Here is a 19,062-nt window from a genome sequence, read left to right as displayed (position 1 = left end):
AAAGCCATTGTCATGCTTGGGCATAGGACCAGAAAAGCCACGTCTTGGGTGTGAAATTATTTTAAACCAAAACCTTACAACAGTTGTAAAGGCATCTGTACCATCTAGACACCTCCTCCCTGTTGTGTCATTTGAGGTGAGTTCATGCAATTTATTTTACAAAATTATAATAATTTGTAAATTAATAACAAGTAGTCCAGTATCAGCTACCAGCAGTTTGGACCAGCACATGCAATCTCCACCACCAACACCCTCATCATCAACCTTCTGCTTAATAATTGAAGGTAGTCCTTCCAAAAAATGTTTTGTGGGGGCCCAAACAAACCAAGGACTTCAGCCATGAAAGTGTCAGTTTGTGCCGCTGCTCTGTCGCTTACTTTAGCCAGGCAGTTTGCGGGAGCCTTTGGCCTATATTAGTGAAAAGTAGTGAAAACAGTATTTTGAGCTGTGAGGTGGTAAAAATGCCTGGAAATGCCTCAAAATAATTGTTATTAAGGTTAATAGTACTGTAGGAACAAAAACAGACCCAAATAATGTGGTTTTAGCTGCTTTTGTCATTTTTAAAAAATACAGACCCAAAATCAAAACAAAAACATGCAAGGGTAGTTTTGTATAACCAAATCCAGATCCAAAACCTTGAAGGAGATACAGATCCAAAACCAAAACTAGAAAATGGAGATCGGCGCACATCCCTAATCTTAAACTGTGATTTGCCTGACTCCACAATGAGTGTCATTTATTCAACAAACTTTTAGCAAATCAATATCGATTTGTATATTAATTCACTCAACCAAGTAGTGTCCATTCTAGCACTCTGCACCTGTAACAATCTGTGCACTTCCTCTTTCCTGTCTGGGGTGTCACTCTCTGTTTTGGTGCTTCTAGCACACTCTGGCCCTGATTCAGAGCCGGACGCTCTGACAGATCACTCGCTCTGAATCAGTGCCGGCCTTCTTGTTTTTTAGAGTGGCCTCCTGGCCGCTCACATTGCTGTGGGTGACCACCCACAGCTATAGCGAGCGGCCAGGAAGATGGTCGCGATGGTCTTGGTCATTGCGACCATCGGACTTGCGACGAGACCCTTGTGGTAGGGTCTCGTTGCCGCAAGCCCCAGAGAGATTTCGGCTCTCACAGAGCTGAAATCTCTCCCACTGACATCACTCTCTCCCACTGACATCACCCCACTCATGATGTCAGTGGGGCCTCCCCCAAATGGAGGCGTTCACATGGGAACGCCTCCGTTTGGGCAGCCACTCCCCCGGCCCGCCCACCAAAGGGGGGTGCTGTCACTCAACATCGACAGCACGACCCCTTTGGTATGAGACCCAGAGTGACGGTTTGCCCGTCGCTATCCGGGTCTCGCTCATGCGCACAATGGAGCCGACTCCGTCGTGTGCATGCGCACTGGGCCACCATCGACCAGCTTGCAAGCGCACAGCGCTCGCGACCGTGTCTGAATCAGGCCCTCTGGTCTGTATCTAAGCTGAGTGTGCTAGAAGCAGCAGAGCAGAGAGTTACACCTTAGGCAAGGAAAAAGGAACTGCACGGTTTGTGATAGGTGTAGGGTGCTAGAATGAATACTAACGAAAATTTCTAAGATTTGTCCAAATTGATTTCACCATCTGTAAAAGCATCTAAAGTTACTGTAGGACACAGAACCATAGCAGGGCTAAAATATACCCTTTGCTCCACCTCTCAAGCATGTGACATCATGACATCACATGAAGTGGGTTGGGACACTGGGACCAGCGACAAGAGGACACCAAGGCCCTACACCCTTGAAGCAGCGACACTGCTTTGCACACCCCCTATTTACTGCCCTGGTAGAACATTAAAATATATTAAAACATTGGCTATATAATGTACCTAATATAATTTCCAAGCTTATACTTAATTAAATATATCCAAGATGCCATCTGTTCCATTATAAGGGTTGTCATCTTTAAAATGGAAGATTTAGCTTCTTCATCCTGAATTAACCATGCAGTGTATGAGCCTAAATTTAATGTTTGGATTTCAGGCACACACTGTACAATTCATTGCAAAAATTATATTGTTCTTACAGCAAATTTAAAGTCAAATTTAAAGGAAATAACTGACATGATATGCTTTACCATTTGAGCTCTTTGTATAGCCTTTATTTATTGCAAATGTGTTTTCCTGTTAGTAATAAAGGGTACATTTTCAATTACGCTTCATTTTCTTTAACACATTCTTATAAGAAAGTCAGAATAATACATTCAGTCTGTTTTATAAACTGATATTATATTGATAATTAAATTCTTAAGGAGGGGTAGTTGCTGTTTAAAATGTTCGCAATTCCGAAATATGATTAATGACTACATGAGAACAAATTTTGTAGAAATTTACACTAACACATTGATATAAATGTCACAGATGATAAATGTTCCTTACTTAGAAAAATATTTGAATTAATTATACCAGGCTTCTGCATTGCATTAAGAATAAAATGGAGTGGATGGAACTAGGAATGTATCTCTAATTTTTAAAAACATTTGTTCAGGACATACCTTAATGAGTTGATTATTTTTTTTATATAACGCATTACATTTTACTTGCTACAGTACTTTGCACTTTATGTCAGGCACACAGTAATTTATTGGTCTAGGTGAGCTTACAAATTATTGTTCTGCTGTAGTAGACCAGGAGTGCAATGGAGACGTAAACATGCCCCCAGTGATTTTGTGACAATGCTCCCTCACACCGTACATGTGTAAATGTTGCCACTCTAAAGAGCCACACCCTTCCAGCCCTCCCCCTGAGGTATCAGCATCTCTGGGTCTGAGGCGCACAAATATATCATAAAAGGCCATTGATGAACTGGAATATGTAAAATACAGTAGCAGAATATTATTTTTTCCTCAAATGTAGCAATTTTGCCAAAATTTTCATACATGGGTTCATACCAATGGCGCCATAGAGGTCTTTATAATGGTTGCATGGTGTGCAGGGGAGCCAAAACCGCACAACCTGCACCCATAGGTAATTATACTAACCTCTCCGTGGATACCGATGTGCTGCTCCATTGCGCTGGTCCGGTGCTGCAGAGCAGCACACACTCACTGGGATAATGGCGACGGCCATTTTCCCAGTGATCTCCGCATGCGCAGAAAAGATGTCCCCAGGGAGAGTAGGCACGGGTGCCATTTTCCCGGAGATCTGTGCATGCGCAGTAGATTCTGGCATGAAGCCAGAATCTACTGCACTCAGTGCCATTGAGCCACTGACAGAGAGGAGGGGGCCCAAACAGAGGCTGCACATGGGCCCCCTCCTCTCTTAAAATGCCCCTGAATTGTGTATATACAGTGGGTGCAGTGTGTGTCAATGAGCACGTACCAACCACTCTGAAAGCAGAGCAGGATCTCACTGGGTTGCTGCTGGCACCAGGCTTCCTGTTCTTTCTTTGGAAATATTGTGCTAATATTGGCACAGAAGATAGCAAAAATGTTAGGCCTAGTTCAGAGATATTTAAATATTATGATATTTACGTACATTTCCGATGTTTGCGGATCTGCTTATGCGTTGGTGCCAGGGGCGTATTTATAATGGGTGCAGAGTGTGCGGTGCACACGGGCCCCTGGGTCCAGGGGGCACACCGCACACCTTGGACACATATTATACTTACCTCTTTGGAGTTCCACATTGGCGCTGGTATCAGCGCCGGAAAAATGGCTGGAAAATGGCCACCACAGCCATTTTCTCATTGTTTTGCGCTTGTGCAGTACAAGGAAAATGGACGCGGTGGCCATTTTCCCGGTAACCTGCTCATGCGCTATAGACTCTGGGCACAATCCAGTGCCCAGAGTCTATAAGTGCAGTGCTGGCTGCGCTGCACTCAGTGCGCTGCCGGCTGCCGGACTGAGAGGAGGGAGCCCTTGACGGAGACTGCACACGGGCCTCCTCCTCTCTAGAAATGCCCCTGGTTGGAGCCACACTGTGCATGTGTAGATCTGTTTCTGTGATATCTGTTACAGTGCACTAAAAGCTGCATCATGGTTGACATGCCGCTGGCATTTGGTTGGACATCAATGGTGAGTTTGCGAAAATTTTGTGTTTTGGCCCCTTTTTCTCAGTGTGCCGAAGCCAGCGGCTGCGTCCTTGGACACAGCTTCACTGGCCTTGGCAGCATGATTTTGCCAAACATACTGAGTAATCGGAGGGTTACTCAGATGTCCGATGTTCATGCAGTTAATACGATGCTGCATCTTCAGACGCAGCATTTCAGAGTAGAAGGTAGGAGATGCTGCAGTCACCGAGGGAGCAGGGGTAAGCAGAAAGAGAGTACGGTCAGCATATTGTTATCTCCTCCAAGGGACTATGCTCTACAGCAATAGGCTGCATGGCTCCTGTCTCCCCTGTTACCTCATGCCCCCAACTCCACCCCCTTGACAGCTGCCTAGGTGGGACCTTCCTGAGCACTGTGAGGCCACAACAGGAGGAAGAGATCAAGCAAATTAGGGTATAGATGCAGGGAGAAGTTTGGGATAGTCTATGGTAGGTAATACTAAGAATAAGGGGGGGGATGTTGGAGTTAATTAATGATAAGGAATATGCAGGTAATTATTGTAAAGGGGTTAATAATATCAATTATATTTAATAAATATAGTAAGCAGCAGATGTTGCTTGAGTTTGAGGAGGGATTAATCATTGATGAGGGCTTGGTATTGTTAGGCGATCAAAAATACTGACTGTATTGAATGGTGGTCACACTCCTCTGTATTATATGGTGGTCACTGATGCTCTCTGTATTATATGGTGATCACACTCTGTATTACATGGCAGCAACTTATGCTGTCTTTATTATGTGGCGGTCACACTCCTCTGTATTATATGGCAGTCACTGATACTCTCTGTATTATATGGTGGTCAATAATTTTCTCTATAATATATGTCAGTCATTGATACTCTCTGTATAACATGGTGCACACACTCCTATGTATTATAGGGCTGTCACTGATGCTCTCTGTATTATAAGGTGGTCACTACAATGCTTTCTGTATTATATGGTAGTCACTGATGCTCTCTGTATAGCATGGCTGTGATATAGGTAGAGGGTGACTATTACTGTATTTACTGGGAGGAGGGGAGCCGATCTGAGTCTTTGCTTCAGGTGACAGAAAGAATTGCTTCACCATTGTATATTATACATAAATGATCATATACATCTGATTACAAACAATATGGTCAATTATTTTTGTACACTGCATGAAGAATTCAAATGACTTTCCCATAAAAATGTGTTTATTCAGATTTTGAGACATCTGTTTTTGTATATGGTTTACCTATATTGAAAGACTGCTGATTGTTGTTCACTATTGTGTTACCAGGTTGCCCATCAAGAATTAAGGCTCATGTCACACCGATGCTGCCAGCTCAGATTGTCAGATTAACCAAGTCACCAACAGTTACCTTTATGACTGGCCTGACGGATCATACTCCAACTTCAAACGGTGTGTGTTAAATGAGTTATTTAACGTTGTTGGGATTTTTACATAAACCTATCTGTTGTAGAAAGTGCTGATGAATAAAACAAAAGCATTCCTATTCATAGATAATGTGACAATGAGGAGCATACAGATCTGTAGCATCATTTCTGATTAAAAGTTAGTTTGCCTTATTGCCCCAGACTGTTTTTGTATAAGCATATGGAGCTCTAAAGCCGCATACACACTGAACGATGTGTGTATGCGGCAATATCGTCTGCGGCGGGACACCCGGCAGGGGTTCCGACATTGGTAAGTGTATACACACTTTCCAATGTCGGCCTTAACGAATGACGGGGGGTGGGCGCGTGGCCATGCTGCATTCGGCAGCATGGCGTCGTTAATAATATCCCCAGATTGAGCTGCATGTTCAGCCAACTGGGGATATCGTTAATGACCCGCAGGGGCACGCATCGTCGGTCGTTCAGTGCATACACACTGGACGATATGAACGATAACAATATCATTATCGTACATATCGTTCATAAGCATCGTCTAGTGTGTATGCCCCCTAAGGAGCATATTTACTAACCCTACTTTGCCAGATACTAGATAGCCTCTGAAAACTGCCATTTTCAGACAATACCCACAAAAATTAGGCATCCCCTCAATGTAAGATGGGGCGAGTGCAGCAGATGTCGGAGGTCCCCCTGTTTTTGGTCACAAAAGCTGGCACCATAGGTTTTTACGGGAGTTGCTAAATGTATCATGTCCCAGAAAGCATTGTAGCCTATAGATCATATTTCCAAAAAAAAATTCAGAAGGGGGAACCAAATGAACCCTCTCCAATGATGTCCACTTGTCATGCATGGACAGACATCTGCCTTTTATTGGAGTGCATACTGTACCATCAGCTAATTGTTGTTTAATACATAACCTTTATTGGTAATGGTATATGTTAAAATATTATCAAATATCATTATTTTCCTAATTATGTCAATCCTTATTATTTTCTCTTTTGAATATATTAGTCTATGATGTAGCATCCTCAATAAGGAAATGAACAAGTGGGGTGGGCCGTGTCATTACTGCACCTACTGTATATGGAATTAATTTGCAACTATAAATCCAGTGCGACTCACCCTCCTTTCCTATAAATCCTCATTACTAATCAGAAATATCTAATTAAGTCATACACTGGTCTGCTGGCATGTATAATCTACAATCCGCAAGGAGATGTTTTACTGACTTTGGATATAAGGTCATCTATTTTCTATAAAACTTCTACACAAGTATAAAGGCCAGAACGCATTAATAGACTATTATAATTGCACTCAATGAGAAGTTGAGAAGTTGGATGCATATTAAGCTATAAGAAGCAGCACATAAAACTAGCATATTTCCTGAGTTGGATGTATATGATTATTTATGTAAATAAAAAAAATCCCTTTGTGATACAGCAGATACAGTATGATCTTCCTTCTTGTGAACGACTGAAAGTAGCAAAAAAAATGTCTGGTCACAGAATCCTATATTATAAACACTAGCAATTAGCTTTAGAGGTGTATCTGCCAATAGGGATGCAGCTTGCTAGTACTGATGTCTGTTATCTGCCAATAGGGATGCAGCTTGCTAGTACTGATGTCTGTTATCTGCCAATAGGGATGCAGCTTGCTAGTACTGATGTCTGTTATCTGCCAATAGGGATGCAGCTTGCTAGTACTGATGTCTGTTATCTGCCAATACGGATGCAGCTTGCTAGTACTGATGTCTGTTATCTGCCAATAGGGATGCAGCTTGCTAGTACTGATGTCTGTTATTATTATAGTTGAACCAGCTGTCATGCGTAGCTGTATCTCCTGCTTCTCCCCAACCCCCCAGTCTGCCTCTGCAAGAAAAAGGAGATACACCTAACTCCCAACTCCCCCTGAAATATAGAAGAGAAGTGTCAATCAACAGACATAGCAGGACCATATATATGGCTGTTAGTGGCCATAAGGAAAGTACTGTAGGTTCTTTAATGCCGTCAAACGGCTGATTTTTGCATTTTTTTTATTAATGATGGAAAAATTATAGCAAGCAAGTGTTTTAAGTAAATGTAAGTCATTACAGTATTTTTGAGGGGGGTACAGAAAAATCAGTTTATTGTGATTTTTTTTTGTTTTTTATACAAGTTTTAAAAAGTTGGGAAAAAACACTTTAGCTCCTTTCTACAAGGTGTAAAAACCATTTACCATCAATACAACACCTCTAAATAGCTTCGGAAAAGCTTTAGTAAATTTACCTCTTAGTCTAAAAACCAAGGACAAAACTTTCCATTGCTGCCCTCATTTCTGTATAGCTTTAAGCATGTAAGGCAGATTTGTCTTCATTTATTGCACCCAGCAGGGCTTATTTATACCCGTTTTACACCAGAGCTAAAACCCGGGTTATTGTAGGGTTAACCCTGGTAGCTCCTTGGTGTAAAAGGAAACTGGGTTGGATTGCCGGGTCGAGTGACCCGGCAATCCAACCCAGGTAACTTGCAGGGTTTAACACGGGAATAACCCGTGAAACCCTGCAGTGTAAACGACGTGATCCGGGTCACGATGACCTGGAGCACGCCGCTTGCCTGCCGATTGGCCGGCTACAGTGGCGCTTGGAGATGACGTCATCTCCAAGCGTCCACTTCAACACCGAAAAAGCCAGGTCTCTGCAGACCCGGCTCCAGTGTGAACAGCGCCAACTTGGGAATATCCTGGGTTGGCGCCTGCTAAATTCCGGCTCTGATCCGGATTGGAACCCTGTTCCAATCTTCGGGTCAGACCCAGAATTTAGGTGTAAAAGCTGTACTACTAGTGTTGCATCTAGAGGCAAAATTTGCATGAAACTGTTGCAACTAATCAGACACTGGCTTATATTTTGTAACTTGCACTACATAAATGTAAGATTATTCCTGTTTGGTTGCTGTTACTCAGATTTTCCACATAAATGGAATTTTTGTGAATACATTTAAATTTGGTAATTAATACAATATGCTACTGCACACATGAGCTTCAAAGGAAATGTACCTATTGTATACTTAACTATATACCAGTGGTTCCCAAACTTTTTTGAACCACGGCACCCCAGAGTATCAGTATTGTTTTCGCGGCACCTCTAAGCTGAATGTTTGTTATTAAGAAATTCAGAAAAAAATGTAGTAATGTAGTAAAGTGAAGTAAATTGTGCTCATCTGTCATCCTTAGGTTCAGTTTTGTGGTGGGGACAGGTTTGCGCTTCTGTTTGTCTACATATTTACATTATATTGACCATAAATAATTTGATTTGGTGCTGGACCACCAACCTGAGGCACCCCTGCAAGTGTCCCAAGGCACCCCAGGGTGCCACGGCGCACAATTTGGGAACCACTGCTATATACTGTATTCCTTGAGCTGGAGTTATGCTGTACAGTATGTATGGTTTATTTTGCTTGTTACAATACCATTTGCATTTTTGGAAACTCTGTAACTTTCCTTCCTGCCTGTGTTTGTTAATTAAATCTGCAATTTATGTTGATGTAAATGAGCTTCCAGACTCATCTGGGTCAATTGTAAAAGGCAATTACATGTTTAATGCATATAGAGCTTGAAACATTTCTGTAAAATGTTTAGTTTTTTTTTAAATCTCCTTTATGCAACTAATGGCTCGAACGTGAATTAATCATCTTTTCCTGTGACTGATCCAGAAAATATTTAATGATGATTATCAATAAAGAAATAATCGGTGCTTCTTGACATCTGGTCAATAGCTGTGCCGGAATTTTATAATAGATTTAATTTTATACAGGCTCCACTCTGAGGTACAGAAGAGATGTGATGACCTTTAAATATCGGCATACAAAACAATTTTTATGCCCGCTGATAATGTGCACTCTGGTAAAAGTGGTTAGTTAAAAAAAAAAAAAAAAATTATCAAAGAATCAAAGAGCTGGCAGGTCAGTATTAGAAATGAGCGGAAACGCAGTGGAATTTCCATGTTCACATCAAAAGAGATTTTGTTTCGCAGAGGTTCAAAGGTGCAATGTGAAAGACAACGTCATGATGTCCTGCATGCTGCTCTTCTGTGCTACAACATTATGGAGGTTCTAAGATATAGCCTAGAGCCAGGATCCCAGACTAAAAGGCCAGGCTGGGGTAATTTTTTAAAGAGCCTTCCTCAACATTGAGCTGCAGAGGGTCCCCTCAGCAGATAAAGTGTGTGGGTGGCAAAGCAGAACAGCACCCCTCCTCTGGTGAACCTGGCAAGTACCAATCTAGCAGGATGGCACTACGACATTCAGCACGTCAACACTAGAATGTCAACAGGGTCTGAATGTCAACATACAGAATGTGGACATGGACAGAATGTGAATGTTTTAGCATTCATTCTGCATGTAGCCCTACCCCAAACTGAAGACTAGCCCTAACACTAACCACAGCCAGGGTATAGACATTCAGCTTGTCAACATTCCCAATGTTGACACTGACAGAATGTTAACATAGTCATAATGTTGACACTATGAATGTCATCAGACATAATGTCAACAGATGATTTTAGAGTTAGGTTTAGGGTATGGCTGTGGATAGGGTTAGGGCTAATCTGCGGCTTCCCCCTGCGTGTCGCCCCCGTTTTCCAGGAGGGACGAGGTCAAGGTTGCCATCAGCGGATACAGATTCCTGGCCTCTGCAGTGACCAGCACCCGGTCAGGCTGCAGGAAGCCTCAGCTCCTGCAGCATGACCAAAGGAGCAACCATCGGTCGTGATGGTTGCGATGGTGCCTCCAAATGGAGCAAGGAGGCATCTGACATCTCCTTCTGCATTTGCATGAAGATGGACAGATTTCCAAAACTGCTTGTGTGCGGCTCTGCAATGCTGTCCATCTCTGAATTAGGCCCAAAGTGCGTTGAGATAAATGACAATGACCTCCAACCAGACAGAGATCTCCTGTAGCAGTGCAAGAAAAACTCTTACACTATCGTGGGGAAGAGGCAGCTGAAACGAACTCTCAGATTTAGTCACAGGAATTCTAGCTCCATTAACCTTGCTTTACTTTAACAGATTAGCCTGGCTCAGGGTTTACCCGAGTGCCAGCTCTGCCATCTATAACTTCACTGCATCTTCCCATCTTGTGTAGAAACAAACCTGCACATGTACAGATGTGTCCTCATATACCTAGCCTCTATACGCCATTCTGCGGGAGATGCTTTGTGTGAGTGAACCGCGCCGAGCAGTGTAGCGTATCGACTTTTTCTTTATATTGGCATCTTATTCGCACCATAGATGCAATGAAACATCACTCACTCTGTACTTTAGATACTGGGCTGCTACTTTAACTGCACAGAATTTAGTTTTAAATGTGTACAAAGTCGCAGATGAAGCACAACAGAACTTGGCATGAAGAAAAGCCGCGGCCGCTGCATCGCAGCACTTCATATACAGATTCAGCCACACTCACACATAGATGTACCAGTGTCACATATCTAATTAACCAATGCAGTGTTGTTAAGCAGTTTTGTCGCATTGCATTGCAACGAATACCTCTTTTATGCCAAAGTTCCGGGTCTGACCCAAGCAGAGACGGATTTAGACCTCATGGGGCCCTAGGCAAGATACCAGTTCGGGGTCCCCCACCCTCAAACAATCCATAACACTATATGTGAGTTCCTGATTCATGCCCCTTACATAATTTTATTGTTTTTCCTCCTTATATTCAGCTTAATAGAATAAATAACCAGGCAGACGAAATGATGTTTATCATGAAACATTGAAATTGACACTGATGTGTCTGCCTGGTTATTTATTCTTTTAACTAAGACTCCTGCAGTGCCGCCGCTGTTTGGCAATATATATATATATATATATATATATATATTCCCATTGAGATAGATACACATTTTCATATCATATACAATATATATACTCGATGATGTGTTCGCCCACCAGGGGTTAGAGCACTGCACGGCACTACAGGACTTTGAAATATATAAAAGATTGGAAATTAAATCTTTTATATGCTTCAAAGTCCTGTAGTGCCGTGCAGTGCTCTAACCCCTGGTGGGCGAACACATCATCGAGTGTATCAATTGACAGCATAGGCACACAGGCAACGGGACATTTATACTGGGTGCCGGTCCAATATATATATATATATATATATATATATATATATATATACTCCACAATGCATTAAATCCACCAGTGTGGGTTCACCTTTTTTTCAGCTTCTTGTTTGTGGATTCCATGTTGGGGGTGCATACCCAAAGGAGGGCACTTGGGAACATATATATATTATATATATATATATATATATATATATATATATATAGATATATATAGTGACATTGTAAAAACTGAGCACATATCCTGTAGGTGAGATACACATTGTCATATAATATGCACTGTATATAGATATATACATATACATATCTATCTATCTATCCATCTATCTATCTATCTATCTATCTATCTATCTATCTATCTATCTATATATATATATATATATATATAGAGAGAGAGAGAGAGAGAGAGAGAGAGAGAGAGAGAGAGTTAGATCTTTGCAACTCATCAGGTCCCTACCTGGCCTTGCTGGTTGCAGCACCGCTACTGCTGCTGCTTACTGCATGTGGGCGGCAGTGGGGCTGGAAGGCAGGCTAGCAGAGTGGCTGCTGGGGTGGGCTAGTTGGATGATGGATTTGAGGGACAGGGTGGTGGGCCGTGGCCAAGGTGACCAGGGGACGGAGCACATTCTCCTTTCCCCAATCGCAGGTGGGCGCGTACTCAGTCGCTCCGACAGAGCTCCGTGCGGGGCTCTCTGTGAGTGGAGGCGGGACTGAATGCAAAATTCGGCCAGCTACGAGTATTGGCATCTTGGCGAGCGGGTCTGAATCGGCTCCTATGGCTTCTTTTCTGAGACTTTCCTGGGGTCCATTCCATTAGGATCCTCCCCAGGGTCCCTCGCAGCTTGCAAATGCGCTGGGCAATGGCTGCACATGTGCAGAAGGACTCCTGGGTTCCCACACCACAAAGAACAGCTTTATTCATGCATACTGCATTAATAAATGCTGGTATGCATGGGATCAGTGGAGGAATGCATTGCATCCAAATGTGATGCTTAATGCATCCCGCCCACTACATCAGGGCAGTGACACAAAGAACACCAGCAGGAACACTAGAAGGATTTTCCATGCAAAGGGTAAAAAGTAAAGTAATCACTTATGCACTCACCTTACTTCTGAGTTTGGACAATTTTTGGATTAGGGGGTAAACACAAAAGAGTGACCAGGCTCTTCTGCCATTCACTGCTTCAGCAACACAAGTGTTCTAGATTATACTTTTTACACCAAATGGTTTGAGATGTCAGATTATAGTTTACAGTAGGTGCTCCACTACATGTTGCGATTCCAGTGCTTGAGTACTATACTTTATACCCAATCATGCAATTTAATTCACTAATAGTGTACTAAATACTTTACTTAGGATTAGTATTTTTTGTAGCAAAGGAAATGGTATAAAGTAACAGATTAAACACAATGATGTGTGTTGCGAGTCACTCATATAGGACAAATGTCTTTTGAATTTTTATTTTTACCCAGAATAAATACTTTTTGCTGAATTTTGCATCCATACATTGCAAATGGTCTACTTTCTTGCAAATATTATATCAAGTATTGAGATTTTGTATTTTTTTTTAATCCCAAAGAAAATGGTACAAAGTAGCACATTAAGGGGGAATATAAAAAAATAAGACTGTGCATCTGTTGTCCTCGTTAACAAAAAAAAAAAACCTGTTGCTAAAAATGATTTAGTCCAATGTCTCAAATGTTCTGAAAAATTACAATTTAACAAGATAATAAATAAAAAAAATCAATCAGGTACATATAATCACAAAGAGAACAACAGTAACAATTCTTGCATATTAAAGGGAGGAATAAATACATATAAAATCAATGATAAAAAAAAATCCAAAATAAAAACTATGAATTAAAAAGGGCAGACCAATGGTAATGTGTTTGTGGGTATCGGTGGTAAATGAATGGTTCTGACCTGTCTTTGGACTCACACAAAAAAATTCACCTAAAAGCAATAAATTATCACTGTAAGTGTTCAGTTTTGAAAGGTACCTTGGTGACCAGAGTCACATTGATGAGCCGCTGAAGAGCATAATAGCCTGATTTGCAGGCACAGGTGTTCTTTGGATGTGCAGTGCTCAGCTTGGACAAAAGCCGAGGTATTGGCTGGTAATTGTCGGCTGTTCCTTGTATTAGCCCCACGTCAGGAGTGGGGTGACGATCTCACGCCAGTTGTGAGTAGCACTCCGGAGGTGGTGTGCCAGGTTTCCATACTGTAGGAAGTAGTCCTGTGAACACTAGCAGTGTCCTCTGCAGAGATGGAAGTGCAGATAGGAACACAAGCTGCTGTTTTCTCACCGGCAGGTAAGCACGGGGGACGGAGCACATTCTCCTTTCCTCAATCGCAGGCGGGCGCGTACTCAGGGCATGATTCAGATCTGGTCGCATGTGCTGAGCGCTCGCAACTGGGTCGATGGTGGCCCAGAGCGCATGCGCACGACGGAGCCGGCTCTGTCGTGCGCATGCGCAAGACCCGGATAGCGATGGGCTATCCGTCGCTTCGGGTCTCGCACCAAAGGGGGCGTGCTGTCGGTGTTGAGTGACAGCACGGCCCATTTGGTGGGCGGGCCGGGGGGGTGGCTGCCCAGACGTAGGCCTTCCCATGAGAACGCCTACAGTTTGGGGGCGGCCCCACTGACATCACAAGTGATGTCAGTGGGAGAGCTTTCGGCTCTGTTTGAGCCGAAAGCTCTCTGGGGCTTCTGGCCACGAGACCCTACCACAAGGGTCTCGTCGCAAGCCCGATGGTCGCGATGGTCTTGACCATCGCGTCCATCTTCCTGGCCACTCGCATTAGCTGTGGGTGGCAACCCACAGCAATGTGAGAGGCCATGAGGCCGCTCCATAAAAAAAAGACACCCTGATTCAGAGCGATCGCCTCAGTCTCTCCGAGAGAGCTCCGTGTGGGGCTCTCTGGAAGTGGAAGCGGGACCACGTGACATCATGAAGTCACGCGGTACTCGCACAGTGCTCCTCTGGGAGCACTAGGTGAGCGCCTAGCATGCCTAGCTGGAAATCCAGTCCTGGACCCAAGGGTTGGAACAGAGGAGCTCATTCAGACTCGCTCGCTAGATGCGTACGTTCGCTCCCAGTGTATGCAAATTCGGCTAAGTGATGGCATGGCAGGCGATCGCACGGCAAGACATTGGCACGCCCGCTATGTTTAGGCGTGCGATCACTTTGTGTATGTAGACACCCACCAGCCATTCATACAACGCCCACTTGCACACGTCATCTTCTGGAAGTGCTTGAACCATTGGTACATCGAGCACCATCAGATGCGATCACAGCGCTTAAGGTTGCCTTTACCCTGCCGCAACTACTGCGATCACTTCAGAGTGAAATCCCACCAAGTGATGTGTACTATGATGCTGCCTTTTAATTATGTACGCCTCTGAAACGGCGTTGAGACACTCAGGCAGGCCTACGTTCGCACCTCCACTCCTCCATTACCAGTGGCCAGCCCCTGTCACCACCCACAAACGGCTTCTCCTGTCACTCACTCTACTGGGCAGTCAGCAGGCAGTGAGTGAACGCATCCCGATCTCTTGGATTGTTTTGCACAAGTGCATTGCGATGCGTACGCATGCGCAGTTAGCGACTATCGGCCAGCTACGACCGTTCGCATCATAGGGAACGGGTCTGAATCAGCCCCAGGGTTCCAATCCGGATCAGACCCGGAACTTGACCCTTTCATACTGCTGCGCCGACCCAGGATATTACAGAGTCAGCACCGTTCACACCGGACCCGGGTCTGCAGTGACCTTGCTCTTCCGGCGTTACTGTGGGTGCTTGGAGATGATGTAATTTCCAAGTGCCACTGAAGCCGGCCACTCAACCGCATGTGCACGATCTGGGTCATCGTGACCCGGATCAGGCTGTTTACACTGCAGACTGCCACGGGAACAATCCATGGGTCCCTGGGCAGACATTAAAAAAGCGCTTGACACAAGCTCAGTAGCATGGGACATGACGCACCAAGAAGGACTGTTTAGCGCAACTGCAGCATTAGTGTATGAGGTCACATCTGCATTTCCTAGGAAGATCCTGCTTTCACTATTCTGTGAAATTTATATTTCAATGATTTCTCTTTTATTAGCTGCAGTGAAGCAGATACAAAAAACTTAACCAACTGCTGGTAACACTTAATGGCCCATTAGCAGGTCAGTAATCTCTCAATGCTAATTTTATGAGAGTAGCTGATAATTACTGCTACATTAGCCTTGTTTGCACTATTAAAGCAAGCAGAATGTATCTTTCAGATGACTCAAGTTACTGATGAGTCAAATGAGGTTTTATAGGCTATAATTTACCGTGTTTCCATTTATTCAGTAGACACCGGGACGCTGTATAACTGTGAGGTGTTATCACACTTTAAATACGAGAAGCAAATTATAGCTGCACTTCCTTCCAGCTCGATGTACTGTCAATAATCTCACAAAGATGTCAAATCCAATCCATGGATTTAGTGATACTGTATGAATTAGATAAAATGCGCCAAGTGTGTACTAAGCGGAACATCAGGTGCAGCAGCCGCTCAAAAGCACTTAAATACTATCATTCCCTTTCTACCTCCTTTTTCTTGTACCCTTATGATATGCATGTACCAAATAAACACAGCTCTGTATATTTCATCAAGTATAACTACAGGTATTTAAAAAAAAATCTGAGCGGTCTGTTTATCAGTTTATCGCCCCCTTGAGTCATCCGGGAGTTTCCACATAATATAAATATTCTTGAACTTACCAAAGGCTGAACATAGGTAATATCAAAGATATCACCTGCATTCATCTAAAACTCTGTTGTCCGTAGTCCACATTATTCGCAATAAGGACTGTGGTCTGGAGCTCCAAATAATCTTAGCCTTTTGGAGCATGGCCCCCTTTAGCTAAAGCCATCATCCAGATCCAGATGGTGTACAATATTACAGGAGAGTCAGCGCCAACCCGAGATCCCTCCAAAAAGTGATTGTAAATTTATATCATAGTTACTAATTCAGCCGAATGTGTCAAATCCTTAATATATTATGCAACAAACTAAAATCAAACAATAATATAAATCAGACACACAGGGCCAAATGTAATAGGGTGAGAGTTTAGAAAATGTGAGAGTTTAGGAGTAAACTCTCACATTGGTTGAGTTTTATCTTCAAAATGGGAAAACATCTGAATGAGATTTTAAATTGTGAGAGTTTTTTAAGTCTGAAAAAACATGCAAGTTCGCTCTGTTACTTTGTTTTTGGACTATATTACATTGGCAAAGTTTAAAAAGTGTCAGAAACTCTCACTTTTCTAAACTCTCACCCTATTACATTTGGCCCACAATATCAAACTTTAAAGTTGAATACAAAGTAGCAAAAGGATTGAAAGTGCTTTCTGCCTGCTGGGCAAAAATCACATCCGGTAGCTTTAGTAGATTGTTCACATCCAGGGGATACCAAATGAGTAAAAAAACACACTCTGATATCAATCAACAGGGTAGCATGTATCAAGCTGATTTAATCCTTATGTACAGTAGATGTATTAATAGCCATCCTGGAGTGAAAAGATAATGTAGGGTGAATCAAGTAATCACATAAGGTGTGTCAATAGTCACATTGGCCAGTTGTTAACTTTTATTCCCCTGCATGTATATATTCTTCATCACTCAGAGGAAGCTGTATCCAGTTATAAAGCACTAAAGTGATGATTATTATAAAATATTGTATAAGCCGCATAGTGAGGCAGTTCTGTCTGTGATCAATGTAATGTCACTTCAGTGGTATATCTACCCATTGGGCAGGATGGCACTCACCAGGGGTGCCAGCCATGGAAGAGGGGTGCTGCTTGTGCTACCCTCTGTCACCTCCTGTCTTTGTGTCACCTTTTTTGTGTGTGAGTCACCTTCTGCATGTGTCAACTTGTGTGTGTGTCGCCTCCTGCGTGTGTCACTATCAGTGTGTGTGTCACCTCATGTGTGTGTGTGTTTTACCTTCTGTGTGTGCCAGAGACGCCGGCCGATATATAATTTATATCTGTCTTAAAATATGGTAAGACAGAGACTAATTTTGCCACGGGCGCTCGGACCCTTAGATACACCCGTGTCACTTATATACTTACAGAACCGGTTTAGAAAGTGCCGCAGTGATACAGCTTTCAATACAATTGCAAAAGACCAGTTCACTTATACGAGCTCCTCCACATGCAGACCACCATCAATAATGTAGCCTCTTGGTAAGTGACGATAAATCACCAGCTTTTCAACAGTAAGGGGTATTTATCAAAGTTCGATATTGCATTCGATTTGATGTTCGATTTAGCTCACTTCAAATCGAATGTAGAAATGCTTCATCAAATCCCACATTTAATAAAATTCAATTTTAGAAGACTTTTCTCAATCGAATTCGATTTGGTTTGATTTTGAAGAGTGATTTTATGTTTACTTTGCATGGCCATGCACAAATCGAACACCAAATCGCTCTCAAAATTGAACTTCACAACCCCAAATGAATAAACCTACTTCATGCTTTAAATTTCAGCATGAGCAGGTCTGATTGACACAGATGCATGCACAGATCAGTGAGATTCGTGCATGCATCTGTCTATAAAAATCTTCTAAAGTATTATAAAAAATAAAAAAAAAATTACATGGAGTCCCCCCCCCCTAAAATCACAACCAGCCCCAGACTTTACAGAGCCAGTCCTGGTTATCCAGGACCAGCTCGCTTAGCCCAGTGCTGGTTGTGGTAAATACAGGGACCCTTACGTCTTTTGTCCCCCGTGTTTACACAACCAGGACTGGCTCTGAAAGTCCGGGCTGTTTGTGATTTTATGGGGCGACTTCCAAATAATTATTATTATTTTTTTTAAACTTTTGGAGCTTTTTACACACAAATGCATGCACAAATCTCACTTATCTGTACATGCATCTGTGTCAATCAGACCTGCTCATGGTAAAATTGAAGTTCGATGTTAAGTGCGATTTTCTGTTCGATTCAAATTGAATATTAGTATATAAGGGATTTGAGTGTGGGTCTATGTTAAAGTACCAATGTTTTTCCAATGTTATATTTTGAGTGGGATTTGAGTAAAATTTAGGGCCTGATTCAGACCCACTCGCGAGCGGCTGTCTGCTCACAAGTGGGTCGATGGTGTGCACTGAGCATGCGCACGATGGAGGGAGCTCCGTCGTGCGCATGCGCGAGACGCGACGAGCGAAGGACTTTCCTTCGCTCATTGTGTCTGATCAAAGGGGGCGTGCTGTCGATGTTGATTGACAGCACGCCCCCTTTGGTGGGCATGCCGGGGGCGTGCCTCCCAGACGGGGGCATTCCCAAGGGAACGCCTACCATCAGAAGCCGGCCCACTGACATCACTAGTGATGTCAGTGGGAGTGATTTTGGCTCTGATAGAGCCAAAATCACTCCAGGGCTTGTGGTCGAAAAACCCGACCACAGGCTTCTGGTCGCACTGGCGATGGTCGCGATGGTCAAGACCATCGCGGCCATCTTC

General features: G+C 43.1%; 1 protein-coding gene across 2 annotated transcripts in view; it reads left to right on the top strand.

Moving 5' to 3' along the window:
• The window catches only part of TCERG1L (transcription elongation regulator 1 like), a 325,549-nt gene that overhangs the window by 228,322 nt on the left and 78,165 nt on the right, over positions 1–19,062 (top strand). For both annotated transcript variants that reach the window (XM_088476871.1, XM_088476870.1), the window contains exon 6: positions 5,349–5,471. In XM_088476871.1, coding sequence (XP_088332997.1) covers positions 5,349–5,471 — 123 coding nt within the window. The remainder of the gene's footprint in view (positions 1–5,348; positions 5,472–19,062) is intronic.

Source organism: Taudactylus pleione, unplaced genomic scaffold (assembly GCF_031769625.1).
Source record: "Taudactylus pleione unplaced genomic scaffold, aTauple2 ptg000198l, whole genome shotgun sequence".
In the NCBI taxonomy this organism is placed as follows: domain Eukaryota; kingdom Metazoa; phylum Chordata; class Amphibia; order Anura; family Myobatrachidae; genus Taudactylus; species Taudactylus pleione.
The sequence above is the reverse complement of the archived record's forward strand: the minus strand, read 5'-3'. Positions and strand labels throughout refer to the sequence as shown.